This window comes from Monodon monoceros, unplaced genomic scaffold (genome assembly GCF_005190385.1).
Source record: "Monodon monoceros isolate NGI ecotype Baffin Bay Population unplaced genomic scaffold, NGI_Narwhal_1 Super_Scaffold_10, whole genome shotgun sequence".
NCBI classification, from domain to species: domain Eukaryota; kingdom Metazoa; phylum Chordata; class Mammalia; order Artiodactyla; family Monodontidae; genus Monodon; species Monodon monoceros.
The window spans coordinates 56,604,366-56,622,812 of NW_021703766.1; the positions used below are offsets into that span (position 1 = coordinate 56,604,366).

At 44.7% G+C, this 18,447-nt stretch overlaps 1 protein-coding gene and 1 pseudogene across 3 annotated transcripts; one reads left to right on the plus strand and one right to left on the minus strand.

Moving 5' to 3' along the window:
* Window positions 1-2,659, plus strand: part of LOC114887951 — an 8,778-nt pseudogene extending 6,119 nt beyond the window's left edge.
* A 7,210-nt stretch (window positions 2,660-9,869) lies between these two features.
* On the minus strand, window positions 9,870-18,197 carry ZNF772 (zinc finger protein 772). 3 transcript variants are annotated; one of them, XM_029209736.1, is made up of 4 exons: window positions 17,959-18,074; window positions 15,467-15,593; window positions 14,836-14,958; window positions 9,870-14,213 (listed from the first exon to the last, which is right to left on the minus strand). In XM_029209736.1, the coding sequence occupies exons 1-4, from the start codon at window positions 17,989-17,991 to the stop codon at window positions 13,066-13,068; spliced, it is 1,431 nt and encodes a 476-aa protein (XP_029065569.1). In that variant the 5' UTR covers window positions 17,992-18,074; the 3' UTR covers window positions 9,870-13,065. The 3 variants fall into 3 exon arrangements, with proteins under 3 accessions (XP_029065569.1, XP_029065563.1, XP_029065561.1); XM_029209730.1 differs by lacking the exon at window positions 14,836-14,958 and having other exon boundaries at window positions 15,467-15,551; window positions 17,959-18,197; XM_029209728.1 differs by lacking the exon at window positions 14,836-14,958 and having other exon boundaries at window positions 17,959-18,197.
* Between the last annotated feature and the right edge of the window lie 250 nt (window positions 18,198-18,447).

The window sequence follows — 18,447 nt, forward strand, 5'->3', positions numbered from 1 at the left end:
ATTCACACTGGAGAAAGGCCTTATAAGTGCAGTGAATGTGGCAAGTTGTTTAGCCAGTGCTCCAACCTTATTGTGCACCAGCGAATTCATACTGTAGTGAAGCCTTTTGAGTGCAGTGAATGTGGGAAACGTTTTAGCCAAAGCTCTACTCTCATTAAGCACCAGAGTTCACACTAGAGAAAGACCACATGAGTGCACTAAATGTGGAGAATTCTTTAGCCAAAGCACCCAGCTTACTCAACACCAAAATGTTCACACCACAGAAAGGCCTCACAAGTGCAGCAAATGTGGAAAAGTTTTCTGTCAAAGGTCTGTTCTGACTGAGAACAAGAAACTTCATAGTCAAGATAGGCCCTATGAGTACAGCAAATGTAGGAAAGTTTTCAGTCAAAAGTCTAACCTCATTTGTCACCAGAAATTTCATGATGGAGAAAAGGCCTTCAAATGAGAGCAGCGAATGAGCTGTCTCCTTAGTTATACATCATACTGAATAGGCTCTGTGAGGGAGTCATCAACTGGAATTTGAACGCCATACATCTGAACAGCCCTTGTGTGCAGATTGCCTATGAGTACCAGGTTCATAGGAAGCTTTTCAGTAGCCATGCTGTGCTTCCTAACCTCACCACAGCCCTTTCCAGACTTAATGTCACTGTGAGTTTCTTACCTCTTCCAAGTGGCCGATCCCCATACTGGGCATCAGTCACCTTACTGTGGTCAGGGTAGGTAGATTTTGTGCTGTCCTGTCCCCTGGAGCAAAGCATGAATAACCTGAGCACTTGGGTTTTGTTATTCTCTTCCATCAACTGGCTAAGACAGGACCTAACCAGCTTTGACCATGGGGATCCAGGTTGGATTCTGCTGGTGGCTCACAGAGGTTTACCTTCTTTGGCGGCATTGTCTCATGTCATGCTCACAATGGATTTTTCTAGCTCCAGGTCACCCTTTTTGGAAACTGTTTGCTCTGCTCTGTGCCATAATAAAGACTATTATTTAAGACCCCTTTCATCTTGGGGTTTGTTCACTGTTAGACTGATGTTGAGAACCATATTGGACTGTCAGGATGAAAAGGAACAGGTTTTGTGAGTGTTGCAAACTTTGTATACCTCAGTGGGCATAGTATCATGGCAGAGAATAGTGTTCACGCCAGTTGTGGTCTAATTTGCATTGTTTTCCAAGGCCTCCTAGGGTAGACTGCAGGGCTCTGTGGGACTAATATTGAATCCTGGATGTCATAATTTTTGGTGGGTTCAGAGGTCATGCTGAGATGAGGATAGTCAGGAGAACAACCAGTGATTTGGGAGCTACATGAGAGTGGAAGTCGTGTAGTCCAGGCATGTGACTTTTAGGACCCAGGCAGAGGCCCTTGGTAACTCAAGTGGAAACACCTTTCATTGTTCACCAGTCTTCATTGCCACTGCAATAGAATCCCTCCCAAGGACAAGGAGAGGGGGTGGGGTTAACGTGTGGTTGGCAGAGTTCCACAGGAAAGAGATTCAGATTTTTATGTGAAGCCAATTTCTATTAAAACTTAATTGGGCTTCCCTGGTGACGCGGTGGTTGAGAGTCCGCCTGCCGATGCGGGGGATACAGGTTTGTGCCCCGGTCCGGGAAGATCCCACATGCTGCGGAGCGGCTGGGCCCGTGAGCCATGGCTGTTGAGCCTGCGCATCCGGAGCCTGTTGCTCCGCAACAGGAGAGGCCACAGCAGTGAGAGGCCCGTGTACCGCAAAAAAAAAAAAAAAAAAACTCAATTGAGCTATATAGTTGGTATGCATTAAAATGAACATACCTAAAATGTACAGTTTGGTAAGTTTTCATACTTGTAAAGCCATGGATCCATCATCATAATAACAAACATCCAACACCAATATCTACCTTCTGACATGTCTCCCAGGACTCCCTGGCAACTACAATTGATTTACTTTTCCCCCCACTCAATTAGTGTTTTCTAGACTGTTAATATCATTGCCATCTTAAAGTTCACTTTAGTATTTGTTTTTTTCTTTCATGATGCATAATTATTTTGAGAATCATCTAAGTTGCAGGTGTGAATAGTTCATTTTCTTCAAAAGGGGTCTTGTGGTTTGTTTCCAGTTTTGGCCACCGCAAATAAGCTTACTATCAACATGTGCATAAAATTCTTCATATGAATGTATGGTTTCATATTCTAAAATGAATGACTGTACCCTTAATGCATTCCCATCAACAGTATGGAACCATTCCTGTTCCCCTATAGTCCTCACCAGTACTTGATTGGTATGGTCAGTAGCTAAAATATTGCCTGTTTTAAAGTGTGTAGTATAGTCTGATTGCATTTCCCTAATTCATAATGTTGAACATTTTTATTGTGTTTATTTGCCAGGTGTATGTCTTCTTTGATAAATGCCTGCCTGTTCTTTTATTTATTAACTGAGAAGACAAATGTGTTGTAACTTCACTTTTCTTCAGTGACTTTGCTGGGTGGAATAAGTGTTTCTGCTATTCACAACATTTAGTCCTCATTATTAACTTTCTCAATTACTTTTAAGTTCTAGACAGTTAATAAAACAACCAATTGAGCCTTATTATGTTTGCCAATTTCATGGTATAAATACTCCAATTTTGAGCAGAGGCAAGGTGCTTCAGATATTTAGAGAATAAAAAGGCATGGTGGTCTTAGGCGTGGGGACAGGAAATCAGAGGAAGAGAAATGGTGAGGTAGTCAATGTGTGCAGGTGTATCTGCATTATAGGCTTCATCATGGGATACATTTTCAGAAATGGAGGCACTTTGCATGATCTGAGGGTGGAGTTTTTGGCCATCTGATGTCAAAAGGTCATTCACTGGACACCTGTGCAGGCCAAGTATTAGATGTTGGTGGTTCCAATCAGTCTTAACCAGCTCAAACTGAACAAGAGCTGACTCCAAGTTTCCTAAGAAACAACTTGTGCCCCCTTTACTACAGTGACCACTAGGTCAGAGGTGCTACCTACACGGGTGATTAAGGAGTCTTGTGATTATTACCTGGGCCATGTGAAGCTTGGAGCGTATGCAGCTAAAGGGTGTGGGGGGAACCACCAAAGAACTTAATCACTGAAGGTAGTTTACAAGCAGAGGAGTTTTAATAATGCTGTTCCCTTATATATGGTTCTGTATGCCGAGCTCAAGAATTTTAGTTATTGGCTTCTGTTAACCCTGTGGGGCACATTTCAAGGTCATCCAACGTGGACCTGGGAAGACGTGCAGTAAGCACACCTTTCTACTCTATTTCCATTATACAGATGCCCATAAATAACCTTAAGAACACAGAAAAGAGTAAAATGCAATAAAACAGGAAGAATGTAAGTTTTGACTATTTTCACTTGACCAGTATAAACAACTACATCACAGGCCTGAGTTGTCCAATCTCTACTCAATCCAAAGAAATGTTTGGCACTTACTCGCCCAACTCCTCAGTGATAACCTCTAAGCCCTTGAAACATTTGGCCTAATAGGAGTGTCTATTTCCTTGGGGTTTGGGGCCATGTCAGGCAGTTTATGCTAATACTGTAATTTATGGCTGGGGGGGCAGGGGGTACTTAGGTCTCTCTGTATCAGTTTGACATTTGGAGAAGCTAGGCAGTAACTAAGGTCAGCCAAACAGGTGCCCCTTGGTCTATTAGATATACTCAAAAAAACTGGACAATATCAAGGCTTATATGGGTTTCCTGTTTAGCGTGTTGTCACATATGGATGCTGTGAGACTTTTAAGCGAGGGGGCAACTAACTGGAAATGGCAATGTGGTCTCTCCTGGACTGTCCTATTGCACCATCTTCCTTTGCTGATTTTCACCTGTATCCTTTCACTGTAATCATCAGTAGCCCTTTAACAGCTTCTGTGAGTTCTTCTATAGAATCTGAGGGTGGTCTTGGGCATGTCAGAACGTAATTGTGTTTTTAAAAGGCTTTGTTAAGTAAAATTGGCTTGGGCTTCCCTGGTGGCACAGTGGTTAAGACTCTGCCTGCCAATGCAGGGGACAGGGGTTCGACCCCTGGCCTGGGAAGATCCCACATGCTGCAGAGCAACTAAGCCCATGTGTCACAACTACTGAACCTGTGTGCCACAACTACTGAATCCCGTGCGCCTAGAGCCTGTGCTCTGCAACAAGCCACGACAATAAGTAGCCCACGCATAGCAACGAGGAGTAGCCCCCGCTTGCCGCAACTAGAGAACGTCCACACACAGCAACGAAAACCCAGCACAGCCAAAATAAATTTATTTTTTTAAAAAAAGTATAATTGGCTTAAAGCATTTTAAAAGCACATGGTTTGATAAAGTTTTTGCACATACTTACACTTCTGAAGCCAAAAGTTTTCTCCTTCCATTTATAGCTCATCCCCCCTTTAACCTATAGAACTGATACTAGAAAACACTCTTCCTTCTTGCAATAGGTGTTTTAGGATTTGCCCTGTTTCTCAATTTCACCTATACTGGATCTCATACTATTTGACATGGTGACCAATGTTGGAGAGATAATAAAACAAAATCTGGCCAGCCAGAAAATCTCCATAGAGAAAGAACATACTTTTACTGTTCCATGAGCACGAAACTAAACTGTGGTGCATGTCACACACAACCCACTAAAGAGATTGTAAAGACAGAAACCACACCCTTTTTTGATACACCAAGCAGACAGAGCCCATTCCATGCAAGCGCTCAAGATGAATGCTCACTTGCCTTCAAGTGAGAGGACTTGACAGCCCCATTTGTTACTGTTTATCTCAATGTGCCTGGGAATTCGGGTGATGCTCTGCAGGAGCTATTCGTCTTTATCCAAAGAAAGCCTAGAGCTTCTCATCCATGTCTGTATGACTGGAAAGATGGGAAGCCCGACGCCTCTGTCGCACGCGCGGAGACCGAGAGACGGAGGCACCATATTCCATGATGTTTTCTTTCCAAAGAGGTGGCGCCAGACATTAAAAGAAACACTCCTTGGTTGTGGTGGGGAAAATGTCCACCTATTCAGAAGTGTGAAGCCCTAAAGGGCTGGAGGCGGGGGCTGAACCAATAAAACGACGGCGCCTGCGTTGGGGCCGACCCGCGGCTGACGGGGTCCTCCTGCCTCCGCAGCCCCGACCTCCCCAGCCGTCTTTCTCCCCGACCCCGGGGCCGTGGGGGAAGAGGCGGCCGGACTCTCCTTCCTGGTTCGCTCGCGGGCAGAGCAGGTCCGTCTGGCCTCCGGATCGGAACCCCGCAACATCCCACGGAGACGCCTCCGCAGACCCGGCCCCGGGGGAGCCCGCGGCTGAACCTCTCGCGCCCTCCTCGGGCCTCCCCACCCAGCCCGGTTCCCACCTCCGGACGCGAAGACCCGCTCCAGCTGCCCTCGGCGGCCGGAGGGGTCCCGGCGGAGGCTGATCCAACTGACCGAGCGGCCCCACACCTGGGCCATGAGCGCGGCTCCAGCCTCTTCCCCATGGATCTGCAGCTACAACCTCCAGAGAAAGCACGAGGCGCGCCCGCCCGGCACGACCGGGACGATCCCGCCAGTCCCGCAGGTCCCGCGGACCTCTGCCTTGGGCATCGCGGCCGAATCCCTTCCCCCGCAGAAGTCTCCCGAGCTCGGCAAGGAAGGAACCATACAAGAAGGCGGCCATCTGCAAACCAAGGCCTCCGAGGAACCAGACCTGACAGCATCTTGATCTTGGACTTCTGGTCTCCAGAACTGTGAGAGGATATGTTATCTGCTGTTCAGGCCACCAAGTCTGTGGTATTTTATGATGACAATCCTAGCAAACTAATACAATTACCAATTCACTTATGCATGAGCATTTGCAGAATTTTTTCCCTAGCTATTGGCTTTTATCAGTAAAGCTGGTGTTGCTGTGAACATTAGAGTACAAGCATTTCTGTGGACACAATTTTATTCCTGTTGGAGATAAACCTACAAGTTAGATGGCTGTGTCACGTGATAAGTTCATCTGTAGTTTTACAGATGTCAACAGTTTTCTAAAGTGGGTTTTAACATTTTGCATTCCAACAGTAATGTATGGGAGTTCTGTTTCACAACTTCACTGACTTGGCATTGTTGGTTTGACCATTCAAGTGAGTATGTACTTGTGTCTCATTGTGGTCTTGATTTGTACTTCCCTAGTGATTAATTATGTTGACCATATTTTCACATGCTTATTATTCAAGTGTCTTCTCTGGTGAAATAGGTATTCAAAACTTTTACTTTTTAAAAAATGTTTTCTTATTGTTGTAAAGGTTATTTTAAAATTCTGGACACCAGCTATTAATCAGATGTACTTTGGCTTGTACTTTTTTTAAAAATTAATTTATCTATTTTTGGCTGCGTTGGGTCTTTGTTGCGGCAAGCGGGGGCTACTCTTTGTTGAGGTGTGCGGGCTCCGCATTGCGGTTGCTTCTCGTTGCAGAGCATGGGCTCCCGGCACGCGGGGTTCAGTAGTTGTGGCTCACGGGCTCTAGAGCGCAGGTTCAGTAGTTTTGGTGTTAGTTGCTCCGCGGCATGTGGGATCTTCCCGGACCAGGGTTCGAACCTGTGTCCCCTGCATTGGCAGACAGATTCTTAACCACTGCATCACCAGGGAAGTCCCCTATAGTAATTCTTAAAATTACATTAAAACCTTTCAAATGTGTTGTCCTTTCCAAAATTTGTTTTGGGTATTTTAGGTCTTTTGAATTTCCATATGAATTTTAGAATCATTTTGTCAATTTCTACCAAAATCACTGGGAATTTGATAATTGTGTGAACCTACAGAACAATTATGGGAGAATAAATTAAAATATTAAGTCCTTAGATTCAGAAATGTGGTGTGTCTCAGTAATGTTTTGTAAATTTGCTTAATAGTTTTTGAATATATTTTGTTAAATATATTCCTAAATATTTCATATTTTGATGCTACAGTAAGGGGTATAGTTTTCCAATTTCCAAACATTTATTGTATACTGACCTTGTATCCTGGCACCTTGACTGATCTATTAGATCTCTTAACTTTTTAAATATATAATTAAGGATGTTCTAAATAGATAAGCATGTCATCTGTGAATAATGACCATTTTGGTTCTTCCTTTACAATTTGTACATTGCTTATTTCCTTTAATTTTCTTATGTCACTGGCACAGATTTTCAGTGCAACATTACATAGAAGTTGTGAGAGTGGACATTCCTGCTTATTCCTAATATTAGGGAGAAAGCATTCAGTCTTTCCCCATTAAGTGTAATGTTAGCTTTAGGTTTCTAATGCTGCCGTATATCAGTTTAAAGAAATTGATTCTGACGCCAGTTCTCTGACACCAACTACCCAGAGTTTGTGTCATTCTAGACATCTGTAAGGGTTCAGTCCTCCACCAGAAAGCCCTCACTTCAGACATGGGCTTCAAGTCGTTGGGTCCAACTGGACTTCTGAACAGCTGGCTATAATTTCAGGGGTTCCCATGATCCCCTCAGGTTCGGTAATTTGCTAGAATGACTCACAGAACTCACTAAAAGTGCTATACCTACAATTCCAGTTTTGTTATAAAGAATACAGCTCAGGAATAGCCCATGGAAAGAATGCAGAGAGCAAGGTATGGGAGGGTCCCAGGTGTGAAGCTGCCATAACCTCTGTCTCTGGGGAGTCAAGGCATATCACTCTCCTGCACATCAATGTGTTCACCAACCAGGAAGCCCCACCAAGCCTTGGTGTCCAGTGTTTCGATTTGAATCTCATTACATAGACACAACTGATTAGATCATGGCCACATGCCTGAACATCCAGCCCCTCTGCTCTCCCCACAGGTCTTTCTGGCTCAGTTTCAAACGTCTAATCATATGATTGGTTTTTCTGGTAACCAGTCCCCATCCGGAAACGTTCGAGGGGCTTACCAAGAATCACTTCATTAGCACAAGAAAGACTCCTATCACTCCAGGAATTTCAAGATATTTCAAGCTCTGTGCCAGGAACCTGGGACACCTTCTAGTTAATATAGATTAAATTAATATATTTTCAATTGTTAAACCAACCTTATATACATGATGTCTCACTAGATTATAATTATTATCAGGAATGTAAAGTTGGCTTTAACAATTGAAAATATACTACACACAGACACACACACACACACACAATTTCCTAAAATTTTGTGAAAGATTTTTTGCATCTATGCTCACACGTTGGTCTATAATTTTAATTTCATTACCTAGTTTTGCTCTTAGGGTTAATATTGGCTTCTAAAAATTAGTTGGGAAGTGCCCCATATGTTATTACTTATTTTTTGGAAGAGTCTGATGGAATCTTAATTATTCATTAAATATTTGGTAGGATTTGTTAGTGAAACCACCTTGGCTTTAAATTTTAAGTGAGAGGGCTTCTTACATTTAAACGTAGATTACCATTACTAGTAATTTGGAAATACTAATTAAATGTCTTTAATGAACAAAGGATTTTTAAGATTATCTATTTCTTCTTGAGGGAACGTGGTCAGTTGGTATATTTCAATGAATTTTTGTCCTCCACATTTCCATTTATTGGGAAAGAGTCATTTAAAATAATTACACAGGGGGCTTCCCTGGTGGCGCAGTGGTTGGGAGTCTGCCTGCCGATGCAGGGGACGTGGGTTTGTGCCCCAGTCCAGGAGGATCCCACATGCCGCAGAGCGGCTGGGCCCGTGGGCCGTGGCCGCTGGGCCTGTGCGTCCGGGGCCTGTGCTCTGCGGTGGGAGAGGCCACAACAGTAAGGGGCCCACGTGCCGCAAAAAAAAAAAAAAAATAATAATAATAAAATAAAATAAAATAAAATAACATAAAATAATCACACAGGGACTTTCCTGGTGGTCCAAGGGTTAAGACTCCACACTTCCAATGCAGGGGGCACGGGTTCGATCCCCGGTCAGGGAACTGAGATTCTGTATGCTGCGCGGTGCAGCCAAAAAATAAAATGAAATAAAATAATCACATATTACCCATTATGTTTCAAAGACATCTAGTGCTATTCCTTCTTTCCTTGCTCATATTTGTAAATGTGTGATTTCTCTTTTTTTTCCTGATGTGGTTTGGAGGTGTTATCAATTCTACTGATTTATTCAAAGTGTCTGCTTTAGGGGGAATTCATAGATTTTCTTGAAAAAAATTTATAACATATATGAAAATGATTCTTAATACACCGGACATCAAGCAAATAACAGTGACCTATGAAAGAGGACAAACGATGTGAGCCACGTGGCCGTCCCAGCTTACTATGAAAAGAAATTCCCAGGCCCTAATACAAAAATGCTGAGTCCAGTCAGACCCCAAAAGTCACCCTGAGTTGAGACAAAATTTAGAATCTGGGCCTGCGAAGGTGTCTGGAGTCCAATAGGGCACAGTACAGGAGAGAGAAAACTTCAGAAACATACAGAGGGTCATCCTCAAGTATGACCTCATGTACATTAGTACATCCTCATGTACTAATCTGTACATGCAGGCAGGAAATAACCAGAGCTGGGTAAAGAAACACCCAAAAGGATTCAATGAAACAATTTCCAAGGCTAATGTAGAGAATGGAATAGCACCTGTTCTAACCAGTTTAAATGGGAATCCTTATGAAGCATGAGGTAGAGAATACAGAATGATTGTGTCTCAGTAGGGGGAGAGAAATTAGCCTTAAAATGAATGCTGCAGTAATTCAACCTAAAAATGTTTGGAATCAAGATCCCAAAAGATCATATTGCTTCCAAGGAACTTAAACAATACCAAGAATATCTACTGAAATGCAAGTATTTTCAGTACCCAAAAAGGTAAAATTGAGTGTTCAATCAAAACTACACAACGTTAACAGTATCTGACAAGATAGATTTTACAGCAAAGAATATTCCTATAGATAAAGAGCACCCTTTCTTAATGATAAAAGGTCTACTCATTAAGTGGACATAACAGTAGGAAATGTTTATTCACCTAATAAAAAGACTTCAAAATATACAAAGCAGAACCTGATAGAACTAAACCTGATAGAGAAATAGGCAAATCCATTTTTATATTCAGAGATGTCAACAACCTTATTCAAATAATTGACAGAATACTACCCCCCACCCACTACCAGTAAGGATATAGAAAACTTAGACATTGTCAACCATCTTAACCGAGTTGACATTTGTAGAACTCTCCATCAAACAAGAACACAATATACATTTATTTTAAGCTAACATGAAATACAAGATAACCCATATTCTGAGCCATAAAGAAAACATCAATAAATGTAAATAATTCAAGTCATAAAGTATATACTCTGACTGCAATGAATTAGAAATCAATTACCAAAAAGATAAGGAAAATCCCAAATAACACACTTCTAAAAAGAACAATGTGTTAAAGAAGAAATTTAAAAGGAAACCAGAAAAGATTTTAAATGTAATTAAAATGAAAATACAACATATAAAGTTTTGTGGGAGGCAACTAAAGCAGTTGTTACACAGTGACTTTTAGAATTTAGCACCTATGTTAGGAAAAAACCCAAAAGTTTCAAATGAAGGATCTCAGGATCTATGTTAAAAAGTAGGAGAAGAACAGAAATGAAATACAATAAAAGCAAAAGGCAATGGTAAAAGTCAAAATGGGGGGAAAAAAAGGAACAGGAAAAAACAGAAAAATCAGTGAAATCAAGTGCATTCAGAAGATCAATAAAGCTGATAAACTACTGATGAAGAAAGAAAGAGAAATATAGACATTACCAGTGTCGGGAATAAGAGAGGTGGCATCACTACAGATTCTACAGGTACTAAAATAATAAAAGGATAGCTTGAAAAATTTGACTACTTAAATAAACAAACTCTTTGAGAAAGATACAAATCACCCAAGCTCACTGTAGGGGGAAAAAAAAAGATAAATTCTATAAACCTATGTTCACTATGGAAATTAAATTTATAGTTAGAAACCTTCCCACAAAATAGACTCCAGGCCCAAATACTTCACCAGTGAATTCCACCAAACAATTAAGAAAGAAATAATGTCAATTCTTCACAAACTCTTCCAGAAAATTGAAGAGCAGGGGACACTTAACCAACTTATTATGTAAAGCCAGCATTACACTGACAGCAACCAAACCCATGCATTAAAAAGATTAGAGACTAACATCCCTCATGAGCATAGATGCAAAAATCTTAAAAAAAAAAAAAGAAAACCAGCATATAAAATTCAACAATGCATAAAAGAGTAGTACATTATGACCAAATAGGGTTTACCTCAGAAATGCAAGGTTGGTTTAACTTTTGAAATCAGTCAATATGATTCCTCATTAAAAGACTAAAAAGGTAAAAGAAAGAAAAACAACTATGATTGTGGTCACCAGTATTCAAGAAATGCTCCCACAAATCCCTACCTCTTTGTATTTTCACTGTTGTGAAGTGAGTCCCCTTCCACCCTGAACCAGGATTAGTCTGTGTTACCCACAGAGTAAGTCAGAAACGATGGCACATCACTTCCAGGTGAAGGTTATGAGCCACAGATACTGTGGCTTCATTCCCATGAGTTCTCTCCTGGGTCACTTGCTTTGGAACTGTTTCTCTAAAGTGGAATACTTTAAGCAAAAGTATGGATGAAAAAGAATGAATTACTGATACACAGAACACTGATAAATCACAACATAATTATGCATAGTTTGAAAAGCCATATACATACTAGTACCTTTTAAATTATTCTATACACACACACATTTAAAATTCTAGGAAACCAAACAGATCTATAGTGACAGAAAGCAAGATGAGTGGTTGCCTGGGAATGGGTGAGGGCAAGAGATATTATAAAAGGAATCAGGAAACTTGGTTTCAAAGGTGCAAACATGTATCGAAATGTATCAAATTATACACTATAAATATGTGCAATTAATTGCAGAAAATGTTTAGATTGCTGACTGTAACTGTAGCTGTAAGATTATGAGACAAAAATATGAGTCCTGAGAAGTTCCATAAACCCTCATACCAAAGTCACAGTGATAGAAACATTTGTGGATACGCCTTTAGAAGAGTTATATTCCCTATAGTTGGCTATAGTCTCCCAACTTCCTATTTATCAGATGTCCTTTTAGGGGACAGTGACATCTGCCTACCAAATAATAGATTTCAGGGATGCTGGTAGGTCCCAGGGAATCAAACTCTCCTAAAGAGGGCTGGGGAATATGAAGCATTCCCTGGGAACAAGGGACCCAATTCATGCTGCTCCCAGGCACATCAGAAGTTGTCATGACAAATGCCCATTGCTCAAGAAGACCTTGGTCACACAAATCATCTTGGCATACAGGACACACAATTAGGCCTGCAAAGATTGGTATTCTTTCCTAGGAGGCCTTGAGTAGCAATGCAAATTAGGCTGAAACTAGAATAAGAGCTGTTCTTTCTTCACCATTCTGCAAATACCACTGAGACACAACAGTTGGACCTCTCACACAAGCTGTTCATTCTTTCAGTCTGGCAGAGCCCAATTCTGTTCTCAACTCAACCCACAAAGTGAACAGAATCCCCAGGATTCAATATAGTTAAAAACTAAGGTATTTGTTGCAAACCCAGAAGAATATGAGTCAGACAATTCCCAAGTTAGGTGACTTGGGGGCTGGACAAATCCATCACGAGTGCCACATGAGACCAATAAAGTCTGAAAAATGGAAATCTCTGCAAGCAGCCAGCAGAACAAAGCTTACGTTCTTCTGGCCAAAATTGGGTCACATCAACGCTTAACCAGTAGGGGAGCAGGAAGGAGTGAGGATCTTCAATGGGCTCAGGCTACCAATGATTCCCTCCAGGGAAGGGAGGAAGAGCAGAGATCTTGCCCATCAAAGCACTCTGGGGTGACTTACACACAATGTGGCACCCTGCTGTTGCACATACATATGGATTCTTTCAGAGACACTGACAGTGATATGCTTCTGGCAAGTGTGCAGAGGCCTCTCACAGTGAACAAAGGCATGTTACGAAGTGCAATATTGCTCCAGAAACCTTCCCATATAGCTGGCACACAGCATCTCCTCAGGGTGGGAGTTCAAATGTATGAGACTCATCTTCCAGCTGATGGCTACTCACATAGGCTACTCTCAGAGCTTCTCTCTGGTGTCACCCACTATGGCATATTCCTTGCTATCCTAAGGCCTTTCTCCAGCATGAACTTTCCAATGTCTGATGAGGGAAGCTCTTTGCCTGAAGGCCTTCCCACACTCACTGCACTTATACGGTCTTTCTCCAGTGTGGATTCTATGGTGCTGAACAAGCACATGTTTGTGGCTAAAGGCTTTTCCACACTCACTGCACACATATGGCTTTTCGCCATTGTGAACTCTCTGGTGTGCAATAAGGTCGGAACTTTGGCTGAAGAACTTCCCACATGCAATGCACTCATAAGGCCTTGCCCCAGTATGAACACTCCAGTGCTTAATGAGTCTGTATTTGTGACCAAAGTATTTCCCACATTCGCTGCACTCATAAGGCCTTTCTCCAGTATGGATACTCTCATGCTGAACAAGTGTGGATTTGTGACTGTAGGCTTTCCCACATTCACTGCATTTGTAAGGTCTTGCTCCAGTATGGACTCTCTGGTGTACAATAAGGTTAGAGCTATGATTAAAAACTTTCCCACATATGCCACACTCGTAAGGCATTTCTCCAGTGTGGATCCTCTGGTGCTGCGCAAGTATGGGTTTGCGGCTGAAGGTTTTCCCACACTCACTGCACTCATAAGGCCTTTCTCCAGTGTGGACTCTCTGGTGCTGAATAAGTGAGTCTTTACGGCTGAAGGCTTTCCCACATTCATTGCACTTGTAATGCCTTTGTCCACTGTGAAAGGCCTCTGCACACTTGGTGTTACTTTGTGGCTTCCACTTACTAAGAGGAGCATGGTGCTGGAATATGCTTGAGCTAGTTGGGAAGTCCTTACAACCCTCCCCTGTGGTAAAGGGCATGTCCAATGATTGGACAGAGCAGCTGTTCACAAGAAAGGCCCTACCCTCATCCCTTCTGCAGTGTTTCTCTCCACTGTGCTGCTTCTGGTGGTGAAGGTTTGCACTGAAACAGAGTTGTTTCCCACATGCCACACACATGTATGGTTTTTGCCCAGGGTGTGTTTCCTGGTGCTCAGCCAAGTACAAAACATCTTTCAAGATCGGGCCACATGTCTCACAGGGGTGGGCCTTCTGGGAAGACGGAATCGTCTTAGGAATCGTGACCTGTGACACTCCTTTTACAGAAACGCTCTGCTCAAAATGTATCTCCTCCTCCTCCATTCCATGCGAACAACCTGAAAGCAGACAAATGCTGGTGAAGGACACATTGACACTGGTGGGAAGGGGCAGTCTCATTACAAATGTGTATCTATCAGAACTAACATGAAGGTCTGCTATCAGACAAGAGGCCAGAGCTCAAGTTGAGTAAAGGGCTGCTATGCAGTAGTTGGCATCTAAAGGTCACAGGATGGAAGTGGCCTTGATGGGAAGAGGACACAAATGTGGGAAACAGCCTAGGAAGAACAGGGTGTCTAATGAAGTCATCCACAAATGGATTTTAGCAAGGCCTTGGCTGCTAGGGAGATGTACATAAGGGTGTGTTCCCTGAATAGCTACAATCAAATAGACTAGGTGGTATTTAAGAATTATTTGAGGTATGTGCACATTTCATGACACATTAAGCATATAAGCCAGTTTTGGAAAGCAGTGGAGAGGAACAGCTGAGATGTGGGCAGAGGTGGGGAACAGTCAAAGGCTAAAAGTCAGAACATAAAAGATAAGTATGTAAATGGGAAAGTAAAGATAAGAATGAAGTGTGGCCATTGGCCTTGGCACTCAAACAACTGTGGGCACAGAGAGGTTGGGGAATGATTAGAACCCAGCCCGACATCACACCTTTCCCCAGCTCTGACCCACCAGGGCCACCCCTACCCTGAGCCTCTCTGGTCATGGCTGGAGTCATGTTGGCCCACTCAGATAGCCAGGGCTCCCTGTCCAGCTCCAGTGGGGCAATCCTATGGAACATGGAAGATACATATCCTAAGGAAAAGACAGGTAAATGGCCAGCACTGGTCTGGGTGACCCACTCCTCAGAGAAGACAACTAAATACTATAAAAATAACTCTGAAGAAGTGTCTTGCAGGAATAGCCTAGCGGTCCCAACAAGTAGTGACCATACTGGTCCTTGCAATTCCTGACACAGGCAGTCTACTAGAAATGTCAGCAAAAGGAAGGGGGTAGTACCTGGGGCACAGGGATGGCATGGATCTGGACAGACGCACCCAGTAACGGAGAGAACAAACTAGAGATGATCCACTGGGTGACAGCAGGACGCTTCATGCCTGCATCCATCCATGTAAGCCTTCAAGGCAGCAGGTACTGGGACTGCTCAGAAGTCAGAGGTGCTAGTGCACAAAGCTCACACCTGGCATCCACAGCACCTACCCTAGGGAATGGGGGAGGGAAGTAATGCCTACGGCTCTGATAGAAGAAACAGGGAAGGGGGAGAGCCCAGTCCAGGACACTGCAGGGGATTTGAGGGCCTTACCCAGTGAGGCCATAAGGGCAAAGTTCTCCAGCATCACTTCGCGGTACAGGAGCCTCTGAGCCTCATCAAGGAGCCCCCACTCCTCCTGGGAGAAGTACACGAACACGTCCTCAAAGTTCACTTTCCCCTGCCACAATGGGGAGAGCCGAGTCTGTGAGTAGTCTCTCTCCTAAGGACCCCCATCTTGCCCCCACAGAGTTCCCTTCAGCATTCCTTCCGACCTAGGTCATCAACTCATTGGAAATACCAGGGCCAGGTGCCACATATATCTGCTCTCTCCTTAAGGTCCCTTTGATCACGGTGTCCACCCACACCAACAACAGGCAGGTGGGCAGAAAGGCGCCATCTAAGCTCTGGGGCTGGCATGTGGGGCCGCACCGCATCCCCACCCACGTCCTTCCAGCCAGTTCTCCTGGAGTTGCTAAGACCATGCTTACCAGACAACCAAAGTTGGGCTCATCTTTCTCCCATAAGTCCCCAACACCAGGGACCAAGGGCCATCAGTTCATACTCCTTTGCCACATGCACACCAGTCTTTTGGATCACTCTCAATCTCACAACTCTTGGCTCCCCACCCAGTTGTTGGCCTCCACCATCACCTTCCTGGCTCATTAACTGCAATGCCGTTGTGATGTGTAGATTCTCCCTTGTAGACCTAGGTACACACTATCTTCTGCTTTTTGGATGTTCTCCATCCTGAGCCCCTCCACAGGACTTCAGCCCTGTGTCCAGCAGCTCACTTGACACCTCCACTCAGTGTTTTCTGGAACATCTCAGACTCTTCACATGGCCACAAATAAACTCCTGATACCCATGCAGAGTTACTTCTACCGCTAACTTGCCCATCTCAGCTGATGGAGCTTCTACCCTTCTGACTGATAAGGCCTAACATCTTGGGGCTGTCTCTTTCACACATCAGAAAATATGATCCAGTCACTTTTCCCATCTACAGAGCCAGCCCTCTGGGCCATCCATTACCACTCACCTGGAATACTGAAGCAGTCTCCTCCCCGGTCTCCTTGTCTCTATCCTAATTCCCTCTTCCGTCACCACATACAGTCTGTTCTCCACTTGGCATCCAGAAAGAGGCTGTTAAAACCTGGATCAGATTACCTCCCTCCTCTGCTCCACACCCGCCATGGCTACACCACCCTCAGAACAGAGGTCTCGCTTGTCAGCTGGCCATTTCAGGCCTGACTCCTGCCCACCTGCTCTTGATTGCTACCAGATATGGTGGAGACCTGTAGTTTCTTGAAAACTCCCATCTCAGTCTCTTCTTCAAGTATTTGCACATGCTGGTTCCTGTTCCTGGAACAAACTTCCGCACCTTATTCCAGTGGTCACCAGAAAACGGGAACCCTTGCATGTAACCCCTGGTCTAGACCCAGAACCCTGGGCTTGGGGTTTCTCCAGGGTCCTCAGACACAAGAGCTGGGAGAGTACAAGTAAAGTGTTCGGGACTTCCCTGGTGGTGCAGTGGTTAAAAATCCACCTACCAATGCAGGGGACATGGGTCTGAGCCCTGGTCCGGGAAGATCCCACATGCCGCAGAGCAACTAAGCCCACGCGCCACAACTACTGAGCCTGCGCTCTAGAGCCCGTGAGCCACAACTACTGAGCCCGCACGCCACAACTACTGAAACCCGCATGCCTAGAGCCTGTGCTCTGCAACGAGAAGCCACTGCAATGAGAAGCCTGCGCACCGCAACCAAGAGTAGCCCCCGCTCACCGCAACTAGGGAAAGCCCGCGCACAGTAACGAAGACCCAACGCAGCCAAAAATAAAATTTATTTTTAAAAAAGTAAAGTGTTCTATGATACCACAATCCTGAAGCCCTCATGGGTGGGGGTGGAAGCGATGAGAGCCTGGACATCCTTCCCTCACCTGTATAAAGCCCATAATTACTACTGAGATCAGGGGAACCTGTGGTAAGAGGGAGATCATGAGAGACAAGCAACCATGAAAGAGGCCCAAGGGCTCAGGTCTATCTTCTACTCCTGCCCTGCCACAGACCTGGGGCTGTCTGTCCTCTGAGCCTCAGTCCAGCTGTGTTGCCTTGGACTATGTCTCAACCTTTCTGGGGCCCACTGTCCACACCCTCACCTCAAGTCTGTACACACCTGGGCAGTCTACGGAATACTTTTGAAACCATCAGATATTGCCTCTCTGTTCAGAATCTTCCGTAGCTCCCATCACCCTGAGAATTAAGGCACAGCTGCTCGGACTCTTGGTCTTTTCAGACACTAAAGGCCCTAGATTTCCCAAATGCTCCGGCTGTATCGCACCTCCAAGCCTCTGCACATGCTGGCCCCTCGCCTGTAACATCTTTCCACATCCCATCATGATGGCTGTCAGAAATGGGACCCGACCAAGAGAGCCCCCACTGTCTGGACACATGGTCCTGAGCTGCAGGGACCTGAGGCGTCCCTCATTCGACGCTTCAGGATTCAGAGATGGAGGTCGGGGGAACAACCCAGGGGTGCAGCACCCACCTGCGCCGGGTCCGTCAGCACGGCGGCCGCCATCGGCACCTGAGGACCGGGGAGGGCGAGGGGGAGGGGAGTAGCTGGAGAGCGACAGGTGCGAGGTCCCGGGCTCCGGCGGCCGGGTCACCTGAGCGGTGCCACTGCCGATCCTCAGGTTAGCGCAGACAACGCCTCTCGCGTTTTCCTGTCCTATCACCTCGGGTGTGACGCCGCGTTCCGGAGACTGACTCGGTGGACTAATCCGAAAGCAAACAAAATGTCCGCCCAACAACGGAAAAGGAAGTCCCGCCCCGGCGTCCTCCGTACGAACGGAAACGCCCCTTTACTGGGCCTTCATTGGCCCAGAGCCGCCAAGGCTCCTAGGTAATGTAGTTCCCACAGCACCAACGATGGAGTGGGACTTCCGCGCCACCTCCAGGTCAAAGGCGGAGCCACCTAGCTAGCGGAGCCTAGAAATTGCATCGTTTAGTTTGAGGATTAGGCGGAGCGTTGCTT

Bases quoted from the DNA above. Each gene is read 5' to 3' on its own strand.
- ZNF772 (XM_029209736.1), bottom strand. From the start codon at position 17,991: ATGGCGGCCGCCGTGCTGACGGACCCGGCGCAG. The intron at 14,959-15,466 runs GTAAGGCCCTCA...TCTTTTCCTTAG, and splicing joins TGCCCTTATGGCCTCACTGG to GATATGTATCTTCCATGTTC. The intron at 14,214-14,835 runs GTGGGTCAGAGC...GTCTGCTTTCAG, and splicing joins TCAGGGTAGGGGTGGCCCTG to GTTGTTCGCATGGAATGGAG.